This window comes from Falco rusticolus, chromosome 2 (assembly GCF_015220075.1).
Source record: "Falco rusticolus isolate bFalRus1 chromosome 2, bFalRus1.pri, whole genome shotgun sequence".
NCBI classification, from domain to species: Eukaryota; Metazoa; Chordata; class Aves; order Falconiformes; family Falconidae; genus Falco; species Falco rusticolus.
Window position 1 is genome coordinate 28,926,397 of NC_051188.1, and position 22,253 is coordinate 28,948,649.

The 22,253-nt window shown below is 43.8% G+C and overlaps 1 protein-coding gene across 3 annotated transcripts; it reads left to right on the forward strand.

Annotated features, from left to right (window-relative positions):
* The first annotated feature begins 4,075 nt into the window (after positions 1 to 4,075).
* SLC25A15 (solute carrier family 25 member 15) lies at positions 4,076 to 20,897 on the forward strand. 3 transcript variants are annotated; one of them, XM_037377592.1, is made up of 8 exons: positions 4,080 to 4,235; positions 4,881 to 4,987; positions 6,796 to 6,923; positions 10,798 to 11,056; positions 15,831 to 15,968; positions 16,307 to 16,476; positions 17,526 to 17,684; positions 18,563 to 20,897. In XM_037377592.1, the coding sequence occupies exons 3-8, from the start codon at positions 6,869 to 6,871 to the stop codon at positions 18,685 to 18,687; spliced, it is 906 nt and encodes a 301-aa protein (XP_037233489.1). In that variant the 5' UTR covers positions 4,080 to 4,235; positions 4,881 to 4,987; positions 6,796 to 6,868; the 3' UTR covers positions 18,688 to 20,897. The 3 variants fall into 3 exon arrangements, with proteins under 3 accessions (XP_037233491.1, XP_037233489.1, XP_037233490.1); XM_037377594.1 differs by lacking the exon at positions 15,831 to 15,968 and having other exon boundaries at positions 4,076 to 4,235; XM_037377593.1 differs by lacking the exons at positions 4,080 to 4,235; positions 4,881 to 4,987 and adding an exon at positions 6,218 to 6,621.
* The last annotated feature ends 1,356 nt before the right edge of the window (positions 20,898 to 22,253 follow it).

Below are 22,253 nucleotides of genomic sequence, written 5' to 3' on the forward strand. Positions count from 1 at the left end.
CCGCCGGCGCGGCCGGAAGCTGCGCCAAGCGTTCCGCGCACCAGCGTTCCGGTACCTGGCAGTGCTGCGTTAACCGTTGTGCTTGATGATCTTAAAGGTCTTTTCCAGTCTTTTCTATGATTCTGTAACTTCATAGCAACTGGTAGTTACCAAGACTATTAAGCAAACTAAGAACAATGATTTATTGTGCAGTCGAAGTATAGAAAACAGAACCTGGATGTGCAGATCTTACACTGCAAAGAAACATTCCTCCGAAGACCTGTCTCTGCAGGTGGTTTGCTCTGCTGTAGATCAGACCATGTCAATGCAATCATTGAACACATTTGAACACCTCTGATGTTTTCACTCCTATTGGAATCAGTAGTCACAGTAATGGTGGTGTCATCAGATCTGCTCCAAATTATTTTCTCCAGCTGCCTTTTCAAACAACAGTGCATCCTGCACTGCCCAGCTGCACCATTTACCTGCACATTCTCCACTGTTTTAGAGTCACAACAAACAAATACCAAGTGATGGTGGCAGCTAGTCTCTTCTATCTCTCAGAATGACCTTTTGTTGGTTTTTTTCCAACTTGAACTATCCCTCATCCCCATGCATCCAGACAGATTTGTAGTAAGGTCTTCAATCTCTATGCTTACTCGGAAGATGCCACAGTCCAGGAAGTTCTGGAATTCCCAAGGTGATGTGACCATCTACAACAACAGAAACAGACCAGCAGACTGAAATGTCTAGTGCTGAGACTCCTCATCTCTGACTTAGGGAGGCTATCTTGCATTAGGTTAGGGCCAAACATCTTTCTGAAATATGTGGTTAAAAGCTGTCCCCCAAAACCTTCACTTCACTGAGTGCAACCTACTTTGGAAGGCCAACACTGTCCTCTCACTTGCAGTTGACAGCAGTACATCAGTACCCAAATCACTATCACCTGTGTAAGGCCTTGCGTGCAGAAGCCATCTTACTTTTCCTCCATGTACAGCCCCCATGTGGTACTGTACTGCTTGACACAGTTCTCCAAACAGTGGGAACAACATCCACGGCAAGATGCTGGGCAAGTTTTGATGGTGTCATTTCTGCAGCTCTGGCTGCTATTCTGGGACAGTACTTGCAAAGAACTGATGTTCACCCTCCTGGCAGTGAGGCTTTCCCTAAGAATTAGGAAAGGCAGACTGGCTTACAGGGAGCAAATGGTTTGCCTCTGGGTGGCTGGAGATGGTGGGCCAGGAGATCGGCTTGGACTGCTGGTATCCTGCAGGATAGAAAGGAATACATGTTGCAAGGAAACCCTTTCCTCTCCTGGGTCACACAAGTTTTCATGTCATTCCCTTACCAGCTTTTCAACTCCCAAAAGTTACCCATCCCTCCAGTGCTGAAACACTCTGCTCAAGAGGGGTTGTGCCCCTCCCATCACACAATGGGCCATCATGTCCCAAAGCCAATCACCCATACCCCTTCGGTGCAAGAAAGCACCTCCATGTTCCTGCAAAGCACTTGCAAGCCACGGTCTCTGTACACATGTCCCATTTCTGTCCTACCTAAAAGCCCTGAGAGGAAGCCTGAAGTTAAGCTCCAAATTGTCCATTAGGACCTCTATGCCAGCACGGTGCAGGGACATGCAGGGACACGGCGTGCAGTCTTAGTAGGCGTGGGTGCAGGAAGCAGGAATAGCCATGTGGTGGCAATATGCTCATTGTATGCTGCATTTCACGCCTATAAAATCTCCCAGGCAACGTTTCAAGCACTCACCAGTTCCCTCTTTTGTACAGGGTCCAATCGAGCAGATCAGGCCTGGTGGTCTGCCTGAGGAACATGGTTATGAAGAAGCATCCTGAAACACTCAAGGTCTGATGTTTCAGCTGGCAAATGCCGAAGGCAGGCAGCATGTGGTTTAATGGCATATTAGTCACAATTTTTACCAAATTAGGGGTTAGATGTTTTTCACCAACTGGATCTTCCAACACTGCTGCAGTCCTGCTAAAAAAGAAGTCAGCACTCAGGTCAAAATTCTTTGCGACTAAATAGTAATCTCTAAGTATCTCAGGTCATTTGATATGCACAACTAACAGTCACTAACTGGTTACTGCAGACTCAGCAATTATTTCTATGTTAAAGCAATAAAGTAACTTACAGTCCGATGTATTGTTTCTAGAATATTTTTAACCTAGCCTGCTTTTCCTTAGCAATTGCCATATTTTGAAGAATAGCCCCAATTAAAAAAGGATTTTTCTTTTCTTTACCAATTTAAAAGGATTTTCCTTTTCCTTTACCATTTAAAAGGAACGTTTCAAGAAAATAACCATATAGAAAAATCATATCTGAACCCTTCAATTACTTAAAAGTGATGGGGGGAAAAGTACATTTAACTTTCTGGTATTTATAATGCTTTTTCCTGGGTTTGGGCTTTGAAAGTATGAGCTGTCCATTTTATCTAGGGGAAAACACCATGGATCTAAGCTCCGATATGTAGGTCTGTGTGTCTCAATCCATGCAAACACATGTGCAACTCAGCAGGGATTGCAGGTGTACAGCACTTCCCAGGAACACTGCCTGGTCTGGCAGAGCATCTGTGGCAGTACTGATCACTGATATATATTGTAGCTACTGCTCATCTACCTTTCCACAGTCTGTACGGTGTCCTACTGCTTTCAACTGGGCATTGCTTCTGATGAGCCTTATCGTGAGCACTTCAGTTAATTGTTAATCAAAAGAGAAAAAAAAAAGAAAGAATGTAGAGGAATTATAGAGGAATGAAGCCGGGTTAATTAACATTGATAATATACAGCTGTGGGCTGGCTTCAGGGGCGGTGGGTTGGCTGATGTGGATAAGGTGCAGCTGTGGCTGGTTCCTGCTAAGTAGTTAAATAGCTCTAAGGGGTATGGAAGAAGAGTTGATGAAGGGAGGTGTGGAAGAAGCAGAGGGAGAAGAGAGAGTGTCCTGAGTGTAGGAAAGATGAGGAGAAGGATGCAGCAGAGGCAAGAAGCAGGGTGGGCTGGCCTGAAGAGGATGAAGAAACAGCACAGGCAGTAGATGACCTGTTGAAACCCTGTGGGGGATTGGTGGCTGTGCCAGGGCGAGGTGTGGGAATTACTTATTGAAGTTAACCTGGTACATGGTGGTAAAAGCCTTGTTGCAGCTGGCTAGTTTTGATAGTGCTGTGACAAAAGAGTTTTGTGCAGTTGCAGCTGAGGAAAGTGGTATTAGGCCTCATCACAGTGGTTTAAGCCACTATATGCCGCTTCCTATTCCCAAAAAGCAAAGAGCATAAAAGGGACATCTCTGCTTAGGAGAACTTGTCTATGTGCCATCAAAGCTAGAGGTTTTAGCAGATGTCAGAACAGGAACACCTTTTTTTATTTGTATTGCCACAATTATTTGACTATTCAATCCAACTAAAGAGGCACAAGAAAATCCCTTTTGTGTTAGTATCCAAGACATGAGGTATAGCTTCATAATTTTAGATACAGCAGTCTACAATCTTCTATCTTTTACATATAAGCTCCAGATTTGTACAGTTTAGTTCTCTAACACATGTGTTAAATTTAATGGGAATTTTGTATTTTGGGAAAAGAGGAATAGTAATTTTTGTTTTGCATTACTGTTATTCAGTAACATAGTACAAAAAAAGAAATGGCCACCGGTTAATTTTCCTTCTCTGTCATTGCTGGAATGACATTTTTAAAATGTCCTGTGGCTGCTTTCCCCCCACCCACAAACGCTGTTTATTTCAGGGTGCATAATTCCTAAATTAATCCTTCTTTACAAACAGACCACCCAACCGACCAAAACAAAAGGATGTTGTGGTTCTAATTCATCAGTTCAGTGAAATCCCGCTCAGCAAGCTTGAACACCGCTCGCCGATCCGGGGTTTTCCAGGGAGAAACTGCCATCGAGCCCGGGCAGCAGCGGCCTGACCTTCACGGCGCCTCCGCCCCCCCCCACCACGCCGCCCCGGCCGCCCGCGGCGCGCAGGCCCCCGAGGGGGTGGGTGCGGGGGGCGCCGGCACTTGTGGGGACCCCGCACCCTGTCCCCGACCCCACGCTGCGCAGCCCCGCCGGGCGTGTCCCCGCCCGCCCGGAACCGCCTCTCGCCGCCGGGGTCATCGCAGGCCGCCGCCCGGCCCGGCCCAGCCCCGCCGCCCGCCCAGCACCTCCCCGGGCCGCGGCGGGGCCGCGCCGCCTCCCCTCGGCCGCCTATATAGGGGCAGCGGCCGTGGCGGGACCGCCCGGGCGGGCTGCGGTGAGTGGCGGCGCCGGGCGCGGGGCAGCGGCTTTGCCCTCTCGGCGGGCGGAGCGGGCCGGGCCGGGCTGGGCGCGGAGCGGCGGGGTCCCCGGGCGGGAGCCGGGCTGGCCTGTGGGCCTGGCGCGCCTGCCGGCCCGGGGTGCGCCGCGGGGCTCAGCGGCCCCTCGGGAAGCTGCGGGGTGGGGCCGGGCGCGGTGCGGGGGTCGGCGGGCCCTGCCCCGGCGGGGCCTCCGCCATCGCCGAACGCGGCCGGGGCTTTCCCGCTCGGGGCGGGTGGGCCTGTTGGCGGCGGGGGGCAGCGCGGCGGCGGCCCGAGCCTTCCCCTCCCGAGGCGGCCTGCCCTCGGCTTCGGCCGCCCTGCAGCCGGGCCGGCCAGGGGTGCCCGGCCGTGGGGTCCCGCCGTGGCCCGGCCGTGCGCACGTGTGAGCGCTGCCCGCTGCCCTGCCCGCCCGGCGCCTCAGCTGCGGATGCCGGCCTGCTGCCGCCTGCCCGTGCGGGGTCTTGCGAGCAGCAGGGCTGCCTGCTGGGCTCATCGGCTTTGGAGAATGTTTGCGGAATGAATCGGCAGAGAATAACACCTGGGGCTGCGGGCGAAGGGCTCTGTGGGACCTGCTATGCTAACTGATGCACCTTTGTTTCTAGGTTTGAGGCTTGGATGTGGTTTGGAAGTAATAGAGCAGATGTTGCTTCGTGTATCTACAGTTTTTAATCTGCTAGTGTGATCACAAGTAAGAAAAAAATCGGGGAAGGTATGTACATATATAATACTGCTGTAGTTTGGACTAAGTCTTAAATATTCTGAAAGTGGCGATGTGCTCTTATTGATCAGGGAACTAAACTTTCTTGGCTCTTAAATCTTCCATATTTTTATAGGCATCTCTGTTTTTCCTTCTGCTGCCGAGCTTTCCATTGGTGTCTGTGGGTGATTTGGCATGTCCCTTTGGGGATCAGCACAAGTTGCTAAGCTCTCAGCATGATGCAAGCAGTGTACATTTTAGTGAGTGCAGGCCACTGTTGCTCTCTAGTAATTCCCTTCATTCAGAGGCTGCCTCACTGGCCTGTTGTTCTTTTCTTCCCCTAAATGAGAAGCAAAACTCTGCAGTGCTGTGTGAACACTAATGAGGTATATAGGCTAATGAAGCATCACTTGGTCTTGGAGCCTCTGATTTGAAACAACACCTAGTGTACTATGTTGTCAGTAGTGAAACTGTTCAGATCTGAAACCACAACTCAGAAACTGCTTGTGTTAGTACCATTTATTACAAGAGTAGTGATATTTTTTTAAAAATCCATTATGTTCAAATTCGATCAACACATCTTAAACAGATCGGACATAAGTTACTGAGTGACAGTATTTGGCCTACTGGATAGGTTTTATTAAGCTTCAGGAATAATAAATCTGTTTAGAGACAGGCTTTCTTAAAGCCTTGCTTGTAAGCAAGCATCTGTGCTTTTAATGTAAAAGCTGCACAAAGGATGTGGTTCATGCAGTGTGGGTTTTTTTAATTATTCTTTCAATGTAGCCTACTGGAAATCATGTTTCCCATTCATATTACTCCAAAATATATTTTGGGAGTCAGAAAGCTTCAAAAGAAGCACTACAGTAGGTAGAAGAGTGAAAAATGTTCTTTTTACTGATGTACTTTGCTTGAAGCCAGGCTTAAAAGTCAATGAGGGACTGATTCATGTGTGTGTTTGTGTGTTTTCTAAGACTCATGCAACTTCTTGACAGTATTCCCAGCCAAATGTCTCGCTCAGCAATGTGGTTCTGAACCAGTGGGAGCTCATCAACTCGGTGATTTTACTCTAGATAAGCAAGCTTGTTTTAACTGCTTGCCCAGCGGAAGTATTATGCTGCAAACTTGAGAACTGAATTAATTTGAATATTTTATTTGAAGGTATTGCCTTTGTATTTCTGCTTTCCAGCTGCCTTCCTGAGAGATGAGCTGTATTTCTTATTTATAGTGTGCTAGTCTGTGGAGGATTTACACTGGAAACATGACAGCCAGACACCATTCTAGATTCATATTCATTCCCTTTCTACTCATATTTTCTGAGAACCATGTAGAAATACCTAATGTGCCTGTATCATCATGCATACAGCTTTCTTAGCTGCTGTTTACCATGAGAGAGAGAGAGCAATTCTCTGTTTTGCTTTATAGGCAGGGAGCTGAGGTGGGGAGTAATATTCCTGCCAGCTAGCCTTGGAAGCCTGATGGAGGCTATGCTTCTACAATCAATCGAAAAATAATGCTCGACACTGTTCCTGGATGTCCTCTTTGCATTCATTTGAGAGATCCAGGGAGACTAGAAGCTAGAAAGCCCAAGTGATCTGAAGCTAGGAAGCAATACTTCCAGAGAACTTGCGTAACACATAAAACTGGTCAGTCAAAATACAAATATGCGATGTCTCAGTTCTGGGGACAAGCATTTTCTGTCTCTAAATGGTTTAGAACAAGCTAACTGGAAGAGTGGAAGTAGAAGCATTCATGTGACGCTTTTGCCTGTCAGAGTTACTGTTGTAAATCAGGTATGCTTCATCTTTCTCTTCCCTCAGGAGACCAGTATCACTATACCTGCCAGGAAACGGGAGACTTCACTCTGAAGTAACTGATAAACAAGCGTGAAGCATGAGGATCAACTCTGCTATTCAGGCTGCTATTGATCTCACAGCAGGAGCTGCAGGTAATGCTGGAGAGAATTTAATTGCACAAAACTTCTGAGGGACAGTTTTAATACCTTTGACAAATGTAGAAGCAGTTTCCCATTGCTATAAAAAGCCTCGCCTTCTGTATTTTAAGGATACGGAGTTGAAGCAGCTGACCTCAGCGAGTGTTGTAACTACATCACTCTCACTCCTCCCTGCTGAAACCCCTGCCGTACAGGGAAGGTGTAACCCTTATTTCAGACTAATAATCTTCCAGAAGGAGGTTTAAGTTAGTGTTGGTTCTCATGCTTATAGGAGTTTAAGAATCATTCACAATTAAAGCATTGGAATGAACTCCAACAATGCGCAAGTAATTGAGGTGCTGCTTTTCTCACAGGAATCCTCTGTAATTGAAATGGGCAAGAGGCTAGCCGAAAGGTTATTGACTCCAACAACATCCCAGTGTGAATCTTTAAAAGCTGGGAAGCTCAGCAGTGCGACTGATGATGATGAATTCACTTAACTAACTTCCACTTTGGTCTAGTCTGTGCTATAGTTTTGCTGGACCAGTTGTGACAGTTGCAAATGTGGAAACAGTGGCATTGTCTTGCTGGTGTTACCACATTGGAAGTGTCTGTGGCTGAGGGATGAATTTGTTTTTAGCTCTACCACGGAAAAGGGATCTTTTTGACATTGCTAAGGTGGCAATGTTTATATAGAAAAGATGGAAGGAAAGATTTTTCTAATGTACTGTTGTAACCAATTTAGATAGTTTCATGGGTTTTCTTTCCCATACAATAGCTATTGCAGTCAGTCCTTTTATGATGGTTATGTTAATGCTGTATGACAGTATTCATGGTGTTAAGTGCATTCAAAGGTAGTTGTTTGAGGTCATTTGTCAGAACGGAGTTAACCTTACTGCAGTGAGAAGGCAAGTGGTGACAAGTCACATGAGACCAGTGTGGCACCTTCATAAAGCATTTCTCCTGCTGCCACATTTTTTCCTGGTGAATACCTGCTTTGTTAGCCTTTGCAAAATACGTAAGTGACCAGGTAAGACCCTCTTTTCCTGCAAGGGAAGAGAAATGTTTCTGCTATTACTCCTTCATTGCTTTAAAAAAAAAAAAAAAAGTTTCTGTTAGCCTGTGCACTCACCTTGGTTTTGGGCTCCTCAGTAAAGAAAAGCTATTGTATCTGCTCTGTTTCCCAAAGTAGCAACTTAATATCTGTGCGGTTCTTGATGGTTTTGCAGGTGTTCCCAAGTGCTCAAATGGGAGGTGTGATTGCTTTCCTTCCTGGTGCTTCATCCTAGGAATGCTACTGTTAACTTTATGAGTTGAAGCCTGGTATGTCTCATCTTGGCTACTACAAGGGCTGGAAACTGGCATTAGCCTAGAAGCCCATTGCTTGGTGATACTGTTCCATGCCCGCCTTCAGGCTGACAGGGTATGCACTTGAGGTTTGCCTGGGTTTTAGCAGTAGAGCTTAGAGGACCTTAGAATTTATTATGGTGTTTTCTTCTCTGGTATAGTTCTCTTGCCTTCAGATGAAGAAATTTAGACCTCTTTCAATATAACTTCAGTAATCCTAAATCACTGTTTCTTGTTTTTTTTCTTTGATACTTCTGTTGTAGTAGATAGTTTTACTGTTCCTCTAGTATTTATTTTCCACATTTTTTCCACATACTTGCTTTATATTGCCTGTGTTCATTGGCAGTGCTTTTTTCTGTGTTACATTATGTTTCTACACCCTTTAGAAAGTGTGCTTAACTAGGCAAATGACTAGTTCCTCCAGCAAATGCATAACCTGATTTTACCTTCCTCTCCAGATATAGTCTTGGCTAGCTGATAAGTAATGACATTTCGGGGCAAGTAAGTTCTGGACAAAGAATAAACAAGTCATTTAGCTGCCTGTGGGTCATAGTCCTTTGCCTAGGAATTGATCAACCTCTGCTCACATCTTTGATTAAGTAGGACTCTTTTTTTTTTTTTTCTTTTTCTTTTTTTTTTTTTTTTTTTTCCCACTATTCCCATGTTATTATTAGGACCACATTTGTCTAAATGTTATTATTAGGACCACATTTGTCTAAATGTTCAAGCAGGGTTGACTTTTTTTTGCTTTTCTGGTTTGTTTTGGTTTTGTTGTGTATTTTTTCAGACCCATTACTGCTGACTGGAATTATTATGTTTTTCTTTAATATTTTAGATATTAACTGGGACTCTTGGTCTCTACCTTGAGGCTTACAAAGTTCCTTGCTGTAGTTTACTGGGCTTCTTGTGCCACCTTCAATGACAGTGTAAGGAGAGCCCTTTCTCTTTTTGGAACATCTGTTCACAGTCCACTCCCCATTTTTCAGCTTTACATTTCCAAGACCATTCCTGGTTTTCTTGGGCTTCTTCCAACAGCCATTATTTTATTATATATGGATGTGTTAGGCTCCTGTGTAAAGGAAGTCCTAGCACTTGTCCTGTAGATTAATATCTACCTGGCTTGCCTGCAGGTAGCATTGGCTGAGCCTTTCCAGCTCTGCTTTTCATCTGAGGTTTACATGGATGTTACTGGCCTGAGCCAGCTACTTCTCTCCTTGGTTATCACTCCCAGAGCAAGAAGCTCATCATGCTTCCTTGCATGTCTTACTCTGAAGCTTTTCATAATCCATCTGGTTGAGCATGAGGTTTTATGGCAGCTAGATCTCCAGTTCCTGAAGTAGCTCTTTGCAGAGGAGCAACAACAATGTAACACAAATGTGTTTGCAAAGAGTAAAATTAATTGAAAATAACCGGGGTTAAACAAATGCTTGCTCACTTTTCTTCTTTCACTTAGAAGAAAAATAACTAACCTTAATTCTATTTCAGTTTCTCTACATTATCTGCATTTACAGATAATTATTTCTGTTTCATAGCTGAAAAAACATCTTGTTAACTTGACCCTCTTTAAGATATTTCCGGGTTAACTGTGCTTTGGTTAAAGATCAGCTTCTGTTTTAGGGTGGTTCTTCTCTCTTGCTGGAAAAGCAAAACCGTAAAGCCTATATAAGGTACACCTATCATATGCGTCCTGTTAGGTATTGGCATCTAATAGATTGCTGTCAACATACGCTGGTGGTTTTTACTGAAAAAGTGTAACGTCAGCTCTTTCTGCAGACTACTTAATTGAGTTAGATCTTGTGGAAGAACACTGCACTATGGGCAAAGTGGTTATTGATGACAATGATGGAAATACCTCACAAGTTTTCAGGGTATTGACCTTGCAGTTCTCTTTGGAAAAGATAACATGTTGAGAAACTTTGCCCTTTTGCCCTTTTTCAGCTTATACTGGACACTTTCTTCCAGTATGTGGGAATAAATGTACGTAACAATCATCTAGATTTTTGAAGTAAAGAGCTTGAGTCTTTGATTATCAACTTACAATGTATCATCAGTTTTAGCACTCTCTCAGCAGTGTTCCTCTTGTGCTGGAGGAATCTTTGTCTTGCTTGATTACAAATATTTCAGGTTTTATTATTACTGGAACATAAAATCAGCTTCAGAACCACTGCATTAATGAGCAAGGGAAAATGTTGCTTAACTCATTAACACAAGTGACTTGATTGCAGAACAATACTTCTAATTTAATACCTGTTTATGTAAGATGAACAAATTCATTTATACTTGCTTTTAGTAAGGTAAAGAAATGTTTAATGAGAATAAAACTGTTACTGCTGTTATGCCTGATTTTTTTTTTCTTCAGTAACTAAATTCACCACTGACAATTGATGCTATTGTTCTAAAATCAGCACAGTTGTCTTTTCCTGTGGAGAATTAATTCCATCTTTGCTTTCTGCGTGATTTTCCTAATAGTGGTGTTTGTGTATAGGTGTTTCAGCTGTGATAATCTTCAGCCACGCTCTCTTAACTTCCACTGCTTACTTAGGTGGGACAGCATGCGTGGTGACTGGCCAGCCCTTTGACACTGCGAAGGTGAAGATGCAGACGTTCCCCAACATGTACAAAGGACTTATTGACTGTTTTGTGAAAACCTATAAGCAAGTGGGGTTTCGAGGCTTCTACAAGGGAACCACACCAGCGCTTGTAGCCAACATTGCGGAGAACTCAGTTCTGTTCATGTGCTATGGATTTTGCCAGCAAATTGTGAGAAGAATTGTTGGAGTAGACAGGAAAACAAAGCTCAGGTTAGTAATAGAAGTCTGGTTCATAATCTAAAATAAATAAATAAAAAATCATGCAGCTGCTACTTGCAAATACTGTATTGTCAGGGTGCAGCTGATGTCCTGGGCCCCCCTCAGTCAGTATGCAGTGTAATAGGTTTTGGAATATAGACCTTTGTGTTAGGATACGGTGTCTAACTAAAACAGAGCCATCTACTTGTTACTACAGGTAGCTGGTTTAGATAATCACAACTTAATGGAATATTCAAGACCTGGAACATTTTTGCCAAAGAGACTGAGCATTGCCACAGCTGAAAGTTAGTATTCCCTTGATCTCTAGGTGGTTCTGATTTTGCAAGGGAGGTATTTGTTCTTAGAGGGAGGCATACTAAGGGGAAAGGACACTTTTCTAATATTGCCTTGCTTTTAAAAAATTGTTTCAAAAGCTTGAATATAATGGTGGTTAGACCAAAGGTCTAACACAATCTACCGCACTGGCAGTAAGTGGTTGCCTAAAGAATGAGAAAGAAGAGAAGGAAGTGTTTAATACTTTTGAGTTCTCTACCAGGCTGCTTTCTTAGTTCAGAGGATTTCTTGATCCTGGTGTGACTTTGGATCTCTTTTTGAAGCACTTGTCCAGTCTCCTCTCAAATTCTTCTAAGTTCCTTACATGTGCAGTACGCTTTGGCAGGGAGTTCTGCAGGTGATAGTCATTAGTTCTGTAATTGTTGATTCTTAGCCACTGTCTCCATGTTATCTGGGATTTTGTAGACCTGTATCCATTGCTCCATGCCCCTCTTCCCCACCTGAGTCTTTTCCTAGATGGAAGGATCCCAGTCCTCCTAGTCAATGAGCACTCTGAAGCTGTTCCTTTAGCTGTCACTGTCTTTCTCTGAAACTGTTGTAGTTCTAATGCGTTTGGGCTCTTAGCTTATGAGACCAGAGCTGTGCAGAGTATTCAGGCTATGAACAAGTCATGGATTTATGCACTGGCATAATGATCATAATCCCTTTCTAGCTAGGACGGCTCTTCTCCAGGTCTGTGTGCCTTATTGTTACGCATTTCTCAAGGCATGTCTTCTGTGCAGCACTGGGAGCAGCTGCACCTTCTCCATCCCTGTGCTGCCCCACGGTATGTAAACAACTTCTCACACTGTCTGAAGTCCATTCATTCATAGTGATGCAAGGTTTAACCCCACTTAGCTTTTTATTAATAGCTTTGTTCTGCCTCTGTCACATCTGTCTCCAAATGGAAGTATCTGGGGAGGCCATGGTTCTGCATTTGAGATCTCTGACATGGCTTGGGTAGCTACCTAAGTGCAAGACAAGTATTTAAAAGTGGCATTAAGTGAAGTGTTCTCCTGTCACGTGTTAAGGTGCTCTGTATCTTAAGACTGAGGCCTGCTATGAGTGAATACGTATCATAGAATCATGGGATGGTTTGGGTTGGAAGAGACCTTAAAGATCATCTAGTTCCACCCCCATCTGCCATGGGCAGGGACACCTTGCACCACGCCAGGTTGCTCAAAGCCCCATCCAGCCTGGCCTTGAGCACCGCCAGGGATGGGGCATCCACAGCTTCTCTGGGCAGCCTGTGCCAGTGCCTCACCACCCTCACAGGAAAGAATTTCTTCCCGAGGAGACTTCTATGACGTGATGAAGAAACGAATTATATTATTTGCTCTTTATTTGTGTTGTCTTTCACTGTGTTCTGGCAGTTCAGACCTCTCAGCTGAGACAGAACTATTTCCACCTTTTTTTATTGCTTTCTTGGATCGGGGGCTTCTGTTTGCTTGGCTTACAGATCCCTTGTCTTTTCCTACCCATTAAAATGTAGAAGGCAGGCCTACCAACAGGCCTACCTACTTAACGATCTTTTATGATCCTCCTGGGAGGTAGACCGCAGACTTGCAGAGGTCCTAGGATCATCTCTTCACATGACTGAGACAGCATGTTTACGGTGTATGTAGGGGAGGCAGCACAGGAAACTTTCAAACAGTACGTATAGGTGTTCTACTCCATATCTTTGGAGTAGGATACAGAATGGGAATGTAATTTGAATATGTAGCAATAGCGAGTGTCTCTGACAACTGACCCTTCTTTCCTCGGTCAGGTAATAGTATTTTTCAGATCCAGGATGGTTGGTTTTAATACATTGTTGATTGAAGAGCAAACAGTGTAACTGCATGGCTGTACTAGGACAGAACACTAAAGGATTTAGGTTTACTTGAAAGGCTTCTTCCTTGGTGCTGCTCCCTTGATCTCTTCATCTGGATCATTGTGGGGGCATCTGATGAGGTACATGTATGACAGAATTGTATTGATGTGGTCTGCAGTGGTACCCTGAGTACACGTGGTCTGTCCAGGACATCTCTACCCATTCTCATTGTTGAAGAGCGAAGAAGCCTTTGGCGTGTGCTCTAGGGAAGGGAAGAAACCTTGATGAGGTGGCTAACCAGCAGACATGACAAGCAAAGAACTATAATTACCTTAATTGCCTCTGCTGTTTAAAAATTGTCATACTGTCTTAGCCTGAAGAAGAATATGCATGAAGTCACAAACTGAGGTGCACCTGACCATTTTTCTTAACCATATATAAGCAATTGCTTCTCAGTTTTTCATGATTTTATAATTTTTGTGATTTCTCAAAACCAGCTAGAATAGTTTGGGTTTGCTTTAAGTTACCTTTTCAGCCTTAACTTTAAATGGCTTGGAAATAAGCTTGCCTAGCCTGCCTGGGTTTAGGGATATCCTGGTCAGTGTGTGAAGCCTTGCAAAACAGTTACCAGGTTAGTTACAAAACAACAGGTTTTCCAGTTAAAGGAATACATGCCACTGATGCACAAGTCAAAAAGAAAACAGAGGGAGAAATGCTAAATTCCATTTATTTTTTAACATCCATTTAGACCAACCAAACTGATTTCATTCAGTGCTAAAGTCTAAACTGAGACAGCAAAATGGAAAGAAGTGCTAAATTAAGTATGTCTTTAAATACCCATTTAGCCCAACCAAACTGATTCTGTTCCGTGCCAAAGACTAAATGGAGAGAACTTTATACTAGTTCACCTCAGTTTGACTTTCTCAGTATGTGACTAGTCATCTTCAGTAGGTTATTTTATTTGAAAAAAACAAGATAAATGCGTTATAGAAGTGTGAGAGTAGAGGATTCTTGCTCCTGTGATGTGTGATCAAAACCCTCCCATGCAGAAAAAAATTCTGAATTGGGCATTTTGAGTTGAGGGGGAACTTGAACAGGATTCAAGACTTATCACTTCTGCAATGAGGTTCACTATATTAAAACCCAGAGCCTAAACAGTGGGTCTATTTGAATTTCTGTATGTAGAATTAAACATCAGCAGCAAAAGTAGAAAAGATCTGAATTATGGCTAAGTCTAGTCCTTTATGTACGTGTCAGAATTCTTTTAATCTGATAGCATCTGGGGTTTATTTCTCTCCTGAAGGAGGCAGGATCTTGCGTATCCTTTAGTACATAGTTAGAAGGCACCTTTTCCGTATTTTCTTATCTTAATTCTTCAGTGTGTAACCTTATTGCCTTGCTCTAGCTCATAGCTTAATGACTGCAGGGCTCAGCCAAATACTGTATTTTCAGCTCTGCCTTTCTCTGTCCAGAGCTTTAGTAGGTTGCATTTCAGATCCCTGTTCTGCCAAGCTTTGTGTTCTGCAAGAGGGTTGTGCAGTCAGTGTTGCATTTCTTATTTACTGCATGTTATTCAGTTGCTGCTTGACTGGCAGTTCCTGATTTCTTCTGCTTTGACAGCTCTTGTCACTGCCCTATCTGAAGATGTCACGAGCTTTGCTTCATGTGAATTTTCACCTTACAGAAGCATCACAAAACTAAAGCTGTAGCTTTAATCTCTGATACTATAGGTGCATAAAACTGCTGGGCACAGGGCAAACATCTCCCTTGTATGGAAAGAATTTCTGTTCGGCAGCGAGGTCAGCACAGCGGAGACTGGCTCCCCAGGCTTTGAAAGAAGAGAGAAGCTCCACTTGCTCTGTGCTATTGTGCAGCTCCTGTCCAACACACCAGTGTCTGCAGGAGCCTGTTTAAAGTGTATCATCATAAAGCAGTATGAGCCTGGAGACCTGGCAGTTCAGCAGCCCAGACTTCGTGATATGTGTAAAATCACTGCAAAGTAAGCCCCAGTTTTGGAATACTGTGAGTCAGTGCAGATTACAGTGCTGTCTTATTCAGTGGTGTGGTTTGTTTGTGCTAGCTCCGAATCACTTGGTTATGTTCATAGCACCACATCCATAGAAAGATTATAGTGGTCCATCATGCTTTGCTTTCAGATTTCTAGCATCTTCCACTGAAAGAAAACCTGTATTAATACTGGTAAGATGAATTTGAGAACACTGACATCTATACGAAATTATTGTTGCTCCTTCTCTCTTTGAGGAAGTAACTAGTACCCAAAAGTTGCCCAGTAAAACAAGTCTACAGAAATCTTTTATCACAGCCAAGAAGGGGAAGATTTGATAGTGTTTATTCTGCCACATTCACTGAAGTATAGCAAAAAGGGTAAAGGTTGCAATGTATCCTCTCGGGTGTCAAAAGGGTGTGTTCAAGTTGTACACGAAGATGGGATGAGTTAGGTTTTTCATCTCTCTAGTTCAAGTAACTGCCCTTTTCCCTTAAGACTCTTCCCCCCAAGACTGTGCATCAGTTTCTCGATGATTATTTAGAGTACAGGTTTGGGAAGCTGATTGGTGGTGCAGTGGCTCAGCTGCGCTGAAGGTCAGTGCCCAAATACCTTCTGCAGTTTCTCTCTTGCAGTGATCTGCAGAATGCTGCTGCAGGCTCCTTCGCCTCTGCCTTTGCCACCCTTGTCCTCTGTCCCACAGAGCTGGTCAAGTGCCGGCTGCAGGCCATGCATGAAATGCAGTTGTCAGGAAAGATAATCCAGGGACACAAGTAAGTATACACCCTGCCCAGTATTTCTGAAACCCTTTTATTTATTATTTTTTTTTATTATTTTTAATTCTGTGTTGGCTCAGTGTCACATTTGTAGTGCACTACTAACCAGAGAAGAGTTGTGGTTGGGAGGGTCACGGCCTGGAGATCTCTCAGGTATCAGTAAAGCTGGATGCTGGTGAAGGGCTCCCAGCAGGGTCTTGTTCTAAGTCTTGCTTGAATTCTGTTGTCTGCACAATGGGTCTAACCCTTAATTGTTGTTGCCGTTGCCTACTATTCTGTAACTTTCTCATTATCTGGCTATTAGGCATCACTAACTGGATTAACGTCTCTATCAGTACAGTTTGGTCAGTAGTGAAGGGTGTTATTCAAAAGGACGGTCCCCTTGGATTTTACCGTGGCCTGTCAAGCACTTTGCTGCGGGAGATCCCAGGCTATTTCTTCTTCTTTGGAGGGTATGAACTGAGCCGGACATTTTTTGCCTCTGGGAGATCAAAAGATGAATTAGGTATGGTGCCTCTTTTTCCAGGTTGATTTTAGCATGCTGTCATGGGGGATATAAGGGGGAGGGGGCATATCTTCCCTGAAGATATACAAATTATATACAGCAGTTGTAAAATGCATGTAAAATGAAGGGAATTGGTCATACGCAAAATGCAGACCTCTGTGTTTTGTATGTATATAGTAATGAATTATTGAAGTGACCGTTTTTCAATGGAGCAGGATGTATTACAAATGGAGAATGAATACAGTGAGCTAACAGTAATGCTACAAAACTACTTGAATATCTGATCCTACAAGTGTAGTGCCACTCAACTTATTTCAGCTGCCGTTTAGAGTGATGTTGAAGTCCTTAGTTGTATTCCTGAACAGTGTTTTCAAGCGTATGCTGAAAAGTATACTGACTATTAGATGTAATTACAGTGATAGTAAGAGAACACTGAGATTGAAAATTAGACATGGAAAACACGAAGAGATGCCAGAATAAAGATTGCTTGTCCCCTGTTGAAAGATTGAACAGTAATACTTTGTCTTGCTGGGACTTAGGATTTCAGCTGCGTGCACTGTGGTCTCTGTTGCAAAATAAGTATATCATCATCTGATCTGAAACACGAAGTCGGGTTGCATCTTAAAAAATGATGGATCACAAAGTAACTTTACCAAATAAATAAATCTCTGTATAGGTGATTAGGGACACCATGTGATATCACTCTAAACCATTTCACAATTAGCCTTGGAAAGTGACTACAAGTGTGAAAGGAGTGGAGTTAATTTAGTTAAAGCAGTCAAAACAGATTTCAGAGTTAAGCGTTTTTAGCACATCCACTAATCTGAGGCACTCCTTTGTAACCTTTGAGCTTCTGGTTACACTTGCAACTTACCAGTGGCTTAAAATTAACTTAAAGGTTTTGCTGGGGTGGGGGGCGGTGCAGAAACTGCTCTTTTGTCATAAGCAGGTTTCTCTATGTTCTCTTTGACTTCTGTAGATGAAATAATGTGATATTTATGTTGGTGAATATTTTGTGGTGTGTATAAAAGCTTATTTCTTAACTTTAGGTCCTATTCCTTTGCTACTGAGTGGAGGTTTTGGAGGCAGCTGTCTGTGGATTGCTGTGTATCCTGTGGACTGTGTCAAATCTAGAATTCAGGTTCTTTCAATGGCTGGAAAACAGACAGGCTTTATGGGAACATTTGTAACTGTTGTGAGAACTGAAGGTGAGTATGCAGCACATTAACTGAATCTGTAGGGCTGCAGATTGAAGTCAGTACCCTCCAGTATTAAAAATTGCTTAAGAAGTCTAGTGCACTGATAATGTGTTGAAGACAGACAGTAACTGTTTCTAACAAATACTGATGCTTCATGTAGGCTGGAAAGCTTGGAATTTAGAAATCGAGACCTACTGCATCTGCCCTGCCTCTTGGTTCAGGAGACAATTCACATAACACTAACAGGAGCTCAGTATGCATTAAAAGCAGATAAAGGAAGGATCTCCATCACCCTGTGACCAAACCTATAGATGAAAATTGAAGGAATCAGTGAAGTTCAGTACAGAATTTTTCTTTACCTCTAGAAGTTACTATATGGCTGACTGAGGGCTGTTTGATAAATCAGACCTATCTAGCCTGGCAGCTTGGGGCATCTACCTCTGTGTCTCATCTCTGGAAAAGGCCTGCACCAGGAACTTCAAAAGATGGTGTAAGAACGTATGTGGCAGCAGATACGAATCCTGGCCCTTGTGCTAGGGAAGATACTCCAGAGCAGGAGTCTGGCTTGGGTACAGCTTCACCATAGTCCTGCTGTTCTTTCTGTCCCCTTGCCAGCTATGGCACAGCTACTATGAAGACCCTGTCATATCTGAGATAAGCTTCTAACAGAAGCACTTAAATGGCTACGCTCGTGTTCTAACTCTAGATGCTTACCTCTGTATCACTATCCAGTAACACCGCAGTTAGCAGCTCCGCTGAGTTTAGCTCTTTGTGTGCATGCCTCTGAGCAGAAGCGTTACTTTAGTATCCTTAGAAGGTAAAAGTACAGTGGTTGATGCAGATAGCAATTTATTAAATTGCCTAACTCGCTCTTATTTCATTTCCAGGTGTACTTGCCTTGTATTCTGGACTAAAGCCAACTATGATCCGCGCATTCCTGGCTAATGGGGCACTGTTCCTTGCCTATGAGTACAGCCGGAAACTTATGATGAAACAAGTAGATTCTTACTGATACCGTCTAGCAGATGGAGAACGAAAAGGTTGTTTAATGATCATTTAAATAAATGGTCAAAAACCTGTAGATCACACCATGGTCTGAGCAGGGCTAAATCAGCGACCTAACTTTAGGAACTCAACTCCTGTTTAGGATTTGTAATCTTTGAAATTCAGGTGTGTTTTATAGATGTGTACATGCTGCTTGAGTTAGATCAGCAGAACTATCTCCATCTTGCAGATTCTGCACTAGGTACATGGCACATCATAAATGTATTTTCCTGACCGGTAATGGTGCTAAAAAAGTTTATGTTGACCTGTCAGGTTTCATGTAATATGCAGCAGTAGGCTGTGATTTGTTTACGGCAAAACACTGTCTTAAAATCTGTGCTGTGGTGGTGAGTTTTCCAAGTTGTTCCTGGCAAGTGTCTGACTTGAAATAACAGCAGTCCTGTCTGATCTTGCTGAGTATGGCTGGCTGATACATAGCCCTCAGCTAGATTCCTGCCCTTGTCTGGATCCTTTCTGCTCTGTGACTTTCCAAGGTCATGGCAGTTGGTGCCTGACTTGTGTAGTCTGTCCCAGTAAATGGGCTTATAAAAGTAGGAAGTGTTCACCCCATACCTTGTACTTACATGACCTAGAGCCTGACATATGCTGGCATTTGAGGTAAAAATACATAGTTGATGGGTTTAAGGAGTCCTTGAAAGGATTTCAGAAAATAGTGAAATGCTGGAGTATATACTAAGCACCACTGAATTAAGTACTTAACATGAGGGAGACTACTGGAAATAGCTGCTGGCTCTGAGCACAGAATTGTAACTGCAGATTCCTGTCTGGGTCACCCTGATGTGAATGAGTCCATGTGCTTGAAGGACAGGACACTGAAGAGCAGCAGAATGCCAGAACCAAGTTCTTAAAGACAACTGACACCACGGTCTCTGTGGTGTAGCGCACACTTGGGCTGGAGCTCTGCCACTTGATGTGTCCTTCCAGCTGAGTGGAAAAAGCTCACATGACTGGATAGTTTGTATCATGTCCCCTTCAGGCCTGGAGGGCATACCTGCTTGGCTGTGTTACTTGATCAAACATGCAGTTAGCATTACCCAAAATTATGCAAAACACCTGTTTCTAGATGCCACTTTAAGTAGGATGTTCTTTATACATGCGGTGTAAGCAGCTATTGCCGTATCCTGGGCGAAGGTAAAGCAGGTCTCTGAGCTCCACAGTGCCTGACTCGGGCCTGGAGTTGTATGGAAGCATGTTGACTGCATGCTGTAAGTGGCAGCTCACCTGGTGGGGGGCACAGGCAGACTCTTTGACCTACCAAGATCATCAGCGCTACACAGATTGGCAGCTTCTCCTGGCAACCACAGTTTGTCAGTGACTGACAACACTTTCAGCTGAAACAGCTCAGTTTTGCCTATTAGAGCTTCCCTTCCAAATCCCAGAAAGGGGAGAAAGCTTCAGGCATAGATCAGGATAAAGCTTCAGGAAGCATCTCAGTACCTGCTGCCTCATGCAGTGGAGCCAGGGTGCACTGAAACCAGCTACACCTCTGCATTGTTACAGCCTGTTTGAGAGGTGGCCAGGGCAGCTCCCCCAACTCTTCTGGCTTCTCCCACCTCCCTGTGCAGTGAGAACTGTTCATCTCCCTTTCATACACCCCTGCAAAAGGGCAGTTAAAGCAGGGCAGGGCAGAAGAATCTTCAGTGTCTGTTGCGCCAATTTACCTCAGCTGACTGGTAGACTAGGAGCAGTAATGCTGTGCATCATCTGGACTTTAAAAGGAGTTTATGCCAAATGTTTAAATAATCCAGGTAGGAGGGTAAGGCTTTAAGGGTTGTTACACTTCCCCTTCTTTTCAAAGGTGTCTAGCCAAGGGAATGATTATATTTGTACATGTTTCTCATAGGTATGGAAAAGCGATGACTGATTCCACATCAGTGGAATACTTCAATCTATTAAGATTTGTCTTTGCTTTCATTTTTTAAAGCTTATGGTTGCAGTTTTTAATACAAAAGTTGAAGCTTCAAGAGAAGCAGGATACTTAGCACTGAACCTACAGCAAGAAATAGACTTGTTTTGAGAGTTCACCTTCTGAAGTTGATGTAAGCAGTATTTTTGCTATTCACAGCTGCTTAAGCTGTACATATGTATCAGTTGTTCAAAGAACTTCATAATGTTGGTATAAAAATTCATGGCAATAAAGTTTGATTTGATTAACTGGGTACCTGACAGTTGTTTATGCAACAACAATTAACAAGCTTGTCTAGCTGAGGAGCAAAGAGAGGTTGAAGTCTGTGTCACTGCCCCCACAGAATTAAAGGAAAAAGGGGTTTTGCAATCACTAAGCATATAAAGCCCTCAAAATTGAAGGGAAAGTGCCAGCTATAACAAAGTGCTGTAAAACAAATGCAAATTTTACATATCCTACTATGGAAAATAAAGGCCTATAGTTTCACCCTTGGCCTGTTGCTTTGATAGTACTAGAGTCAGCTCTACTATTAAGGTTCAACTCAACTTCCAAGATCATCAATTACCGTGATATATGCTATAAGGGCAAGTTTCCTGCCACAAGAATGCCAGGGGTCTAGCACAGGTCACCTGAATTCCACATGGGAAGGGGGGAAGCATCCACTACATTGAAGCCAGAAAAAAAAAAAAAAAAAAAATCAATGCTACAGGGAGTTTGAGAACTATTGTTACCATCTTGTGAGCAGCGGTGCTTGGATCTCTGAAGATAAATGTAGTATCTCCCTCATACAGCTATTTTGTTACTCATTCCTGCTTACACAATAGTTTTTGCTTAGCTGCGTGCTTCAGCTAGAAAAAACCCTGACTCTCGCCATTACAGCCTTTGCTGTTGCTGCATGAGATTAGCTTAGTCCGTAAGCAGGAAGAAGGTTCACCTTAACAGCCCTGCAAGCTATGAGACAGGGCATCCCAGGAGAGTGATATCCAATTCCTGAGCTAAGACCCGAGGAACTTAGTCAATCAGCCACTTCTGGCTGCAGTAAACTGACCTCTTCCACCTCCCGGTACGCTCGGTGTGGCAGCAGAGGCCTTGCTGCTGCCTTGCTCATCGCCCTCTAGCGCTGCGGCCCCGCTCCCACCCCGTGTGAGCGTGCACTCCTTTTCTGCAGGCAGAGACGCAGGGATTGCGGTAACTTTGGCAGCACCCCTTCACCTTGCGCACTTTGCTACATTTATGCACAGTAACACATGCAGCCTCTGAAGCGACACGACAGCTTGGGGACCAGCACTGCTGAATTGTACCATTCCAGCCCTCTGCTCGCTCTGTGCGCATCCGCCAGCACAGACATGGAATACCACATCCCATTTTGTATTAGTACAAGAAAGGCAGGGACATGCTTGTGCAAGCCAGAGGGCGATGAGGACAGATGGTGGAAAAAGCAGAGCTCGCCCATAACAGAAAGCTGAGAAGAGATTGTAAGATCAGGTGTGCTTTCTACAGTTACCTCATTCATGAGAAGTGGTAGGGACAGGCTCTTCTCAGAGATACAGGGACAGGACAAGATGCAACAGCTACGACTTGTAATGTTAGAAATTCCAACAAGGAAG

What these genes read in the sequence shown, in the direction of transcription:
- SLC25A15 (XM_037377592.1), top strand. Translation starts at nt 6,869, where the DNA reads ATGAGGATCAACTCTGCTATTCAGGCTGCTATTGATCTCACAGCAGGA. An exon ending in GAGATCAAAAGATGAATTAG is followed by an intron (nt 16,477 to 17,525) that starts GTATGGTGCCTC and finishes TCTTAACTTTAG; the next exon opens with GTCCTATTCCTTTGCTACTG. An exon ending in AACTGTTGTGAGAACTGAAG is followed by an intron (nt 17,685 to 18,562) that starts GTGAGTATGCAG and finishes TTTCATTTCCAG; the next exon opens with GTGTACTTGCCTTGTATTCT.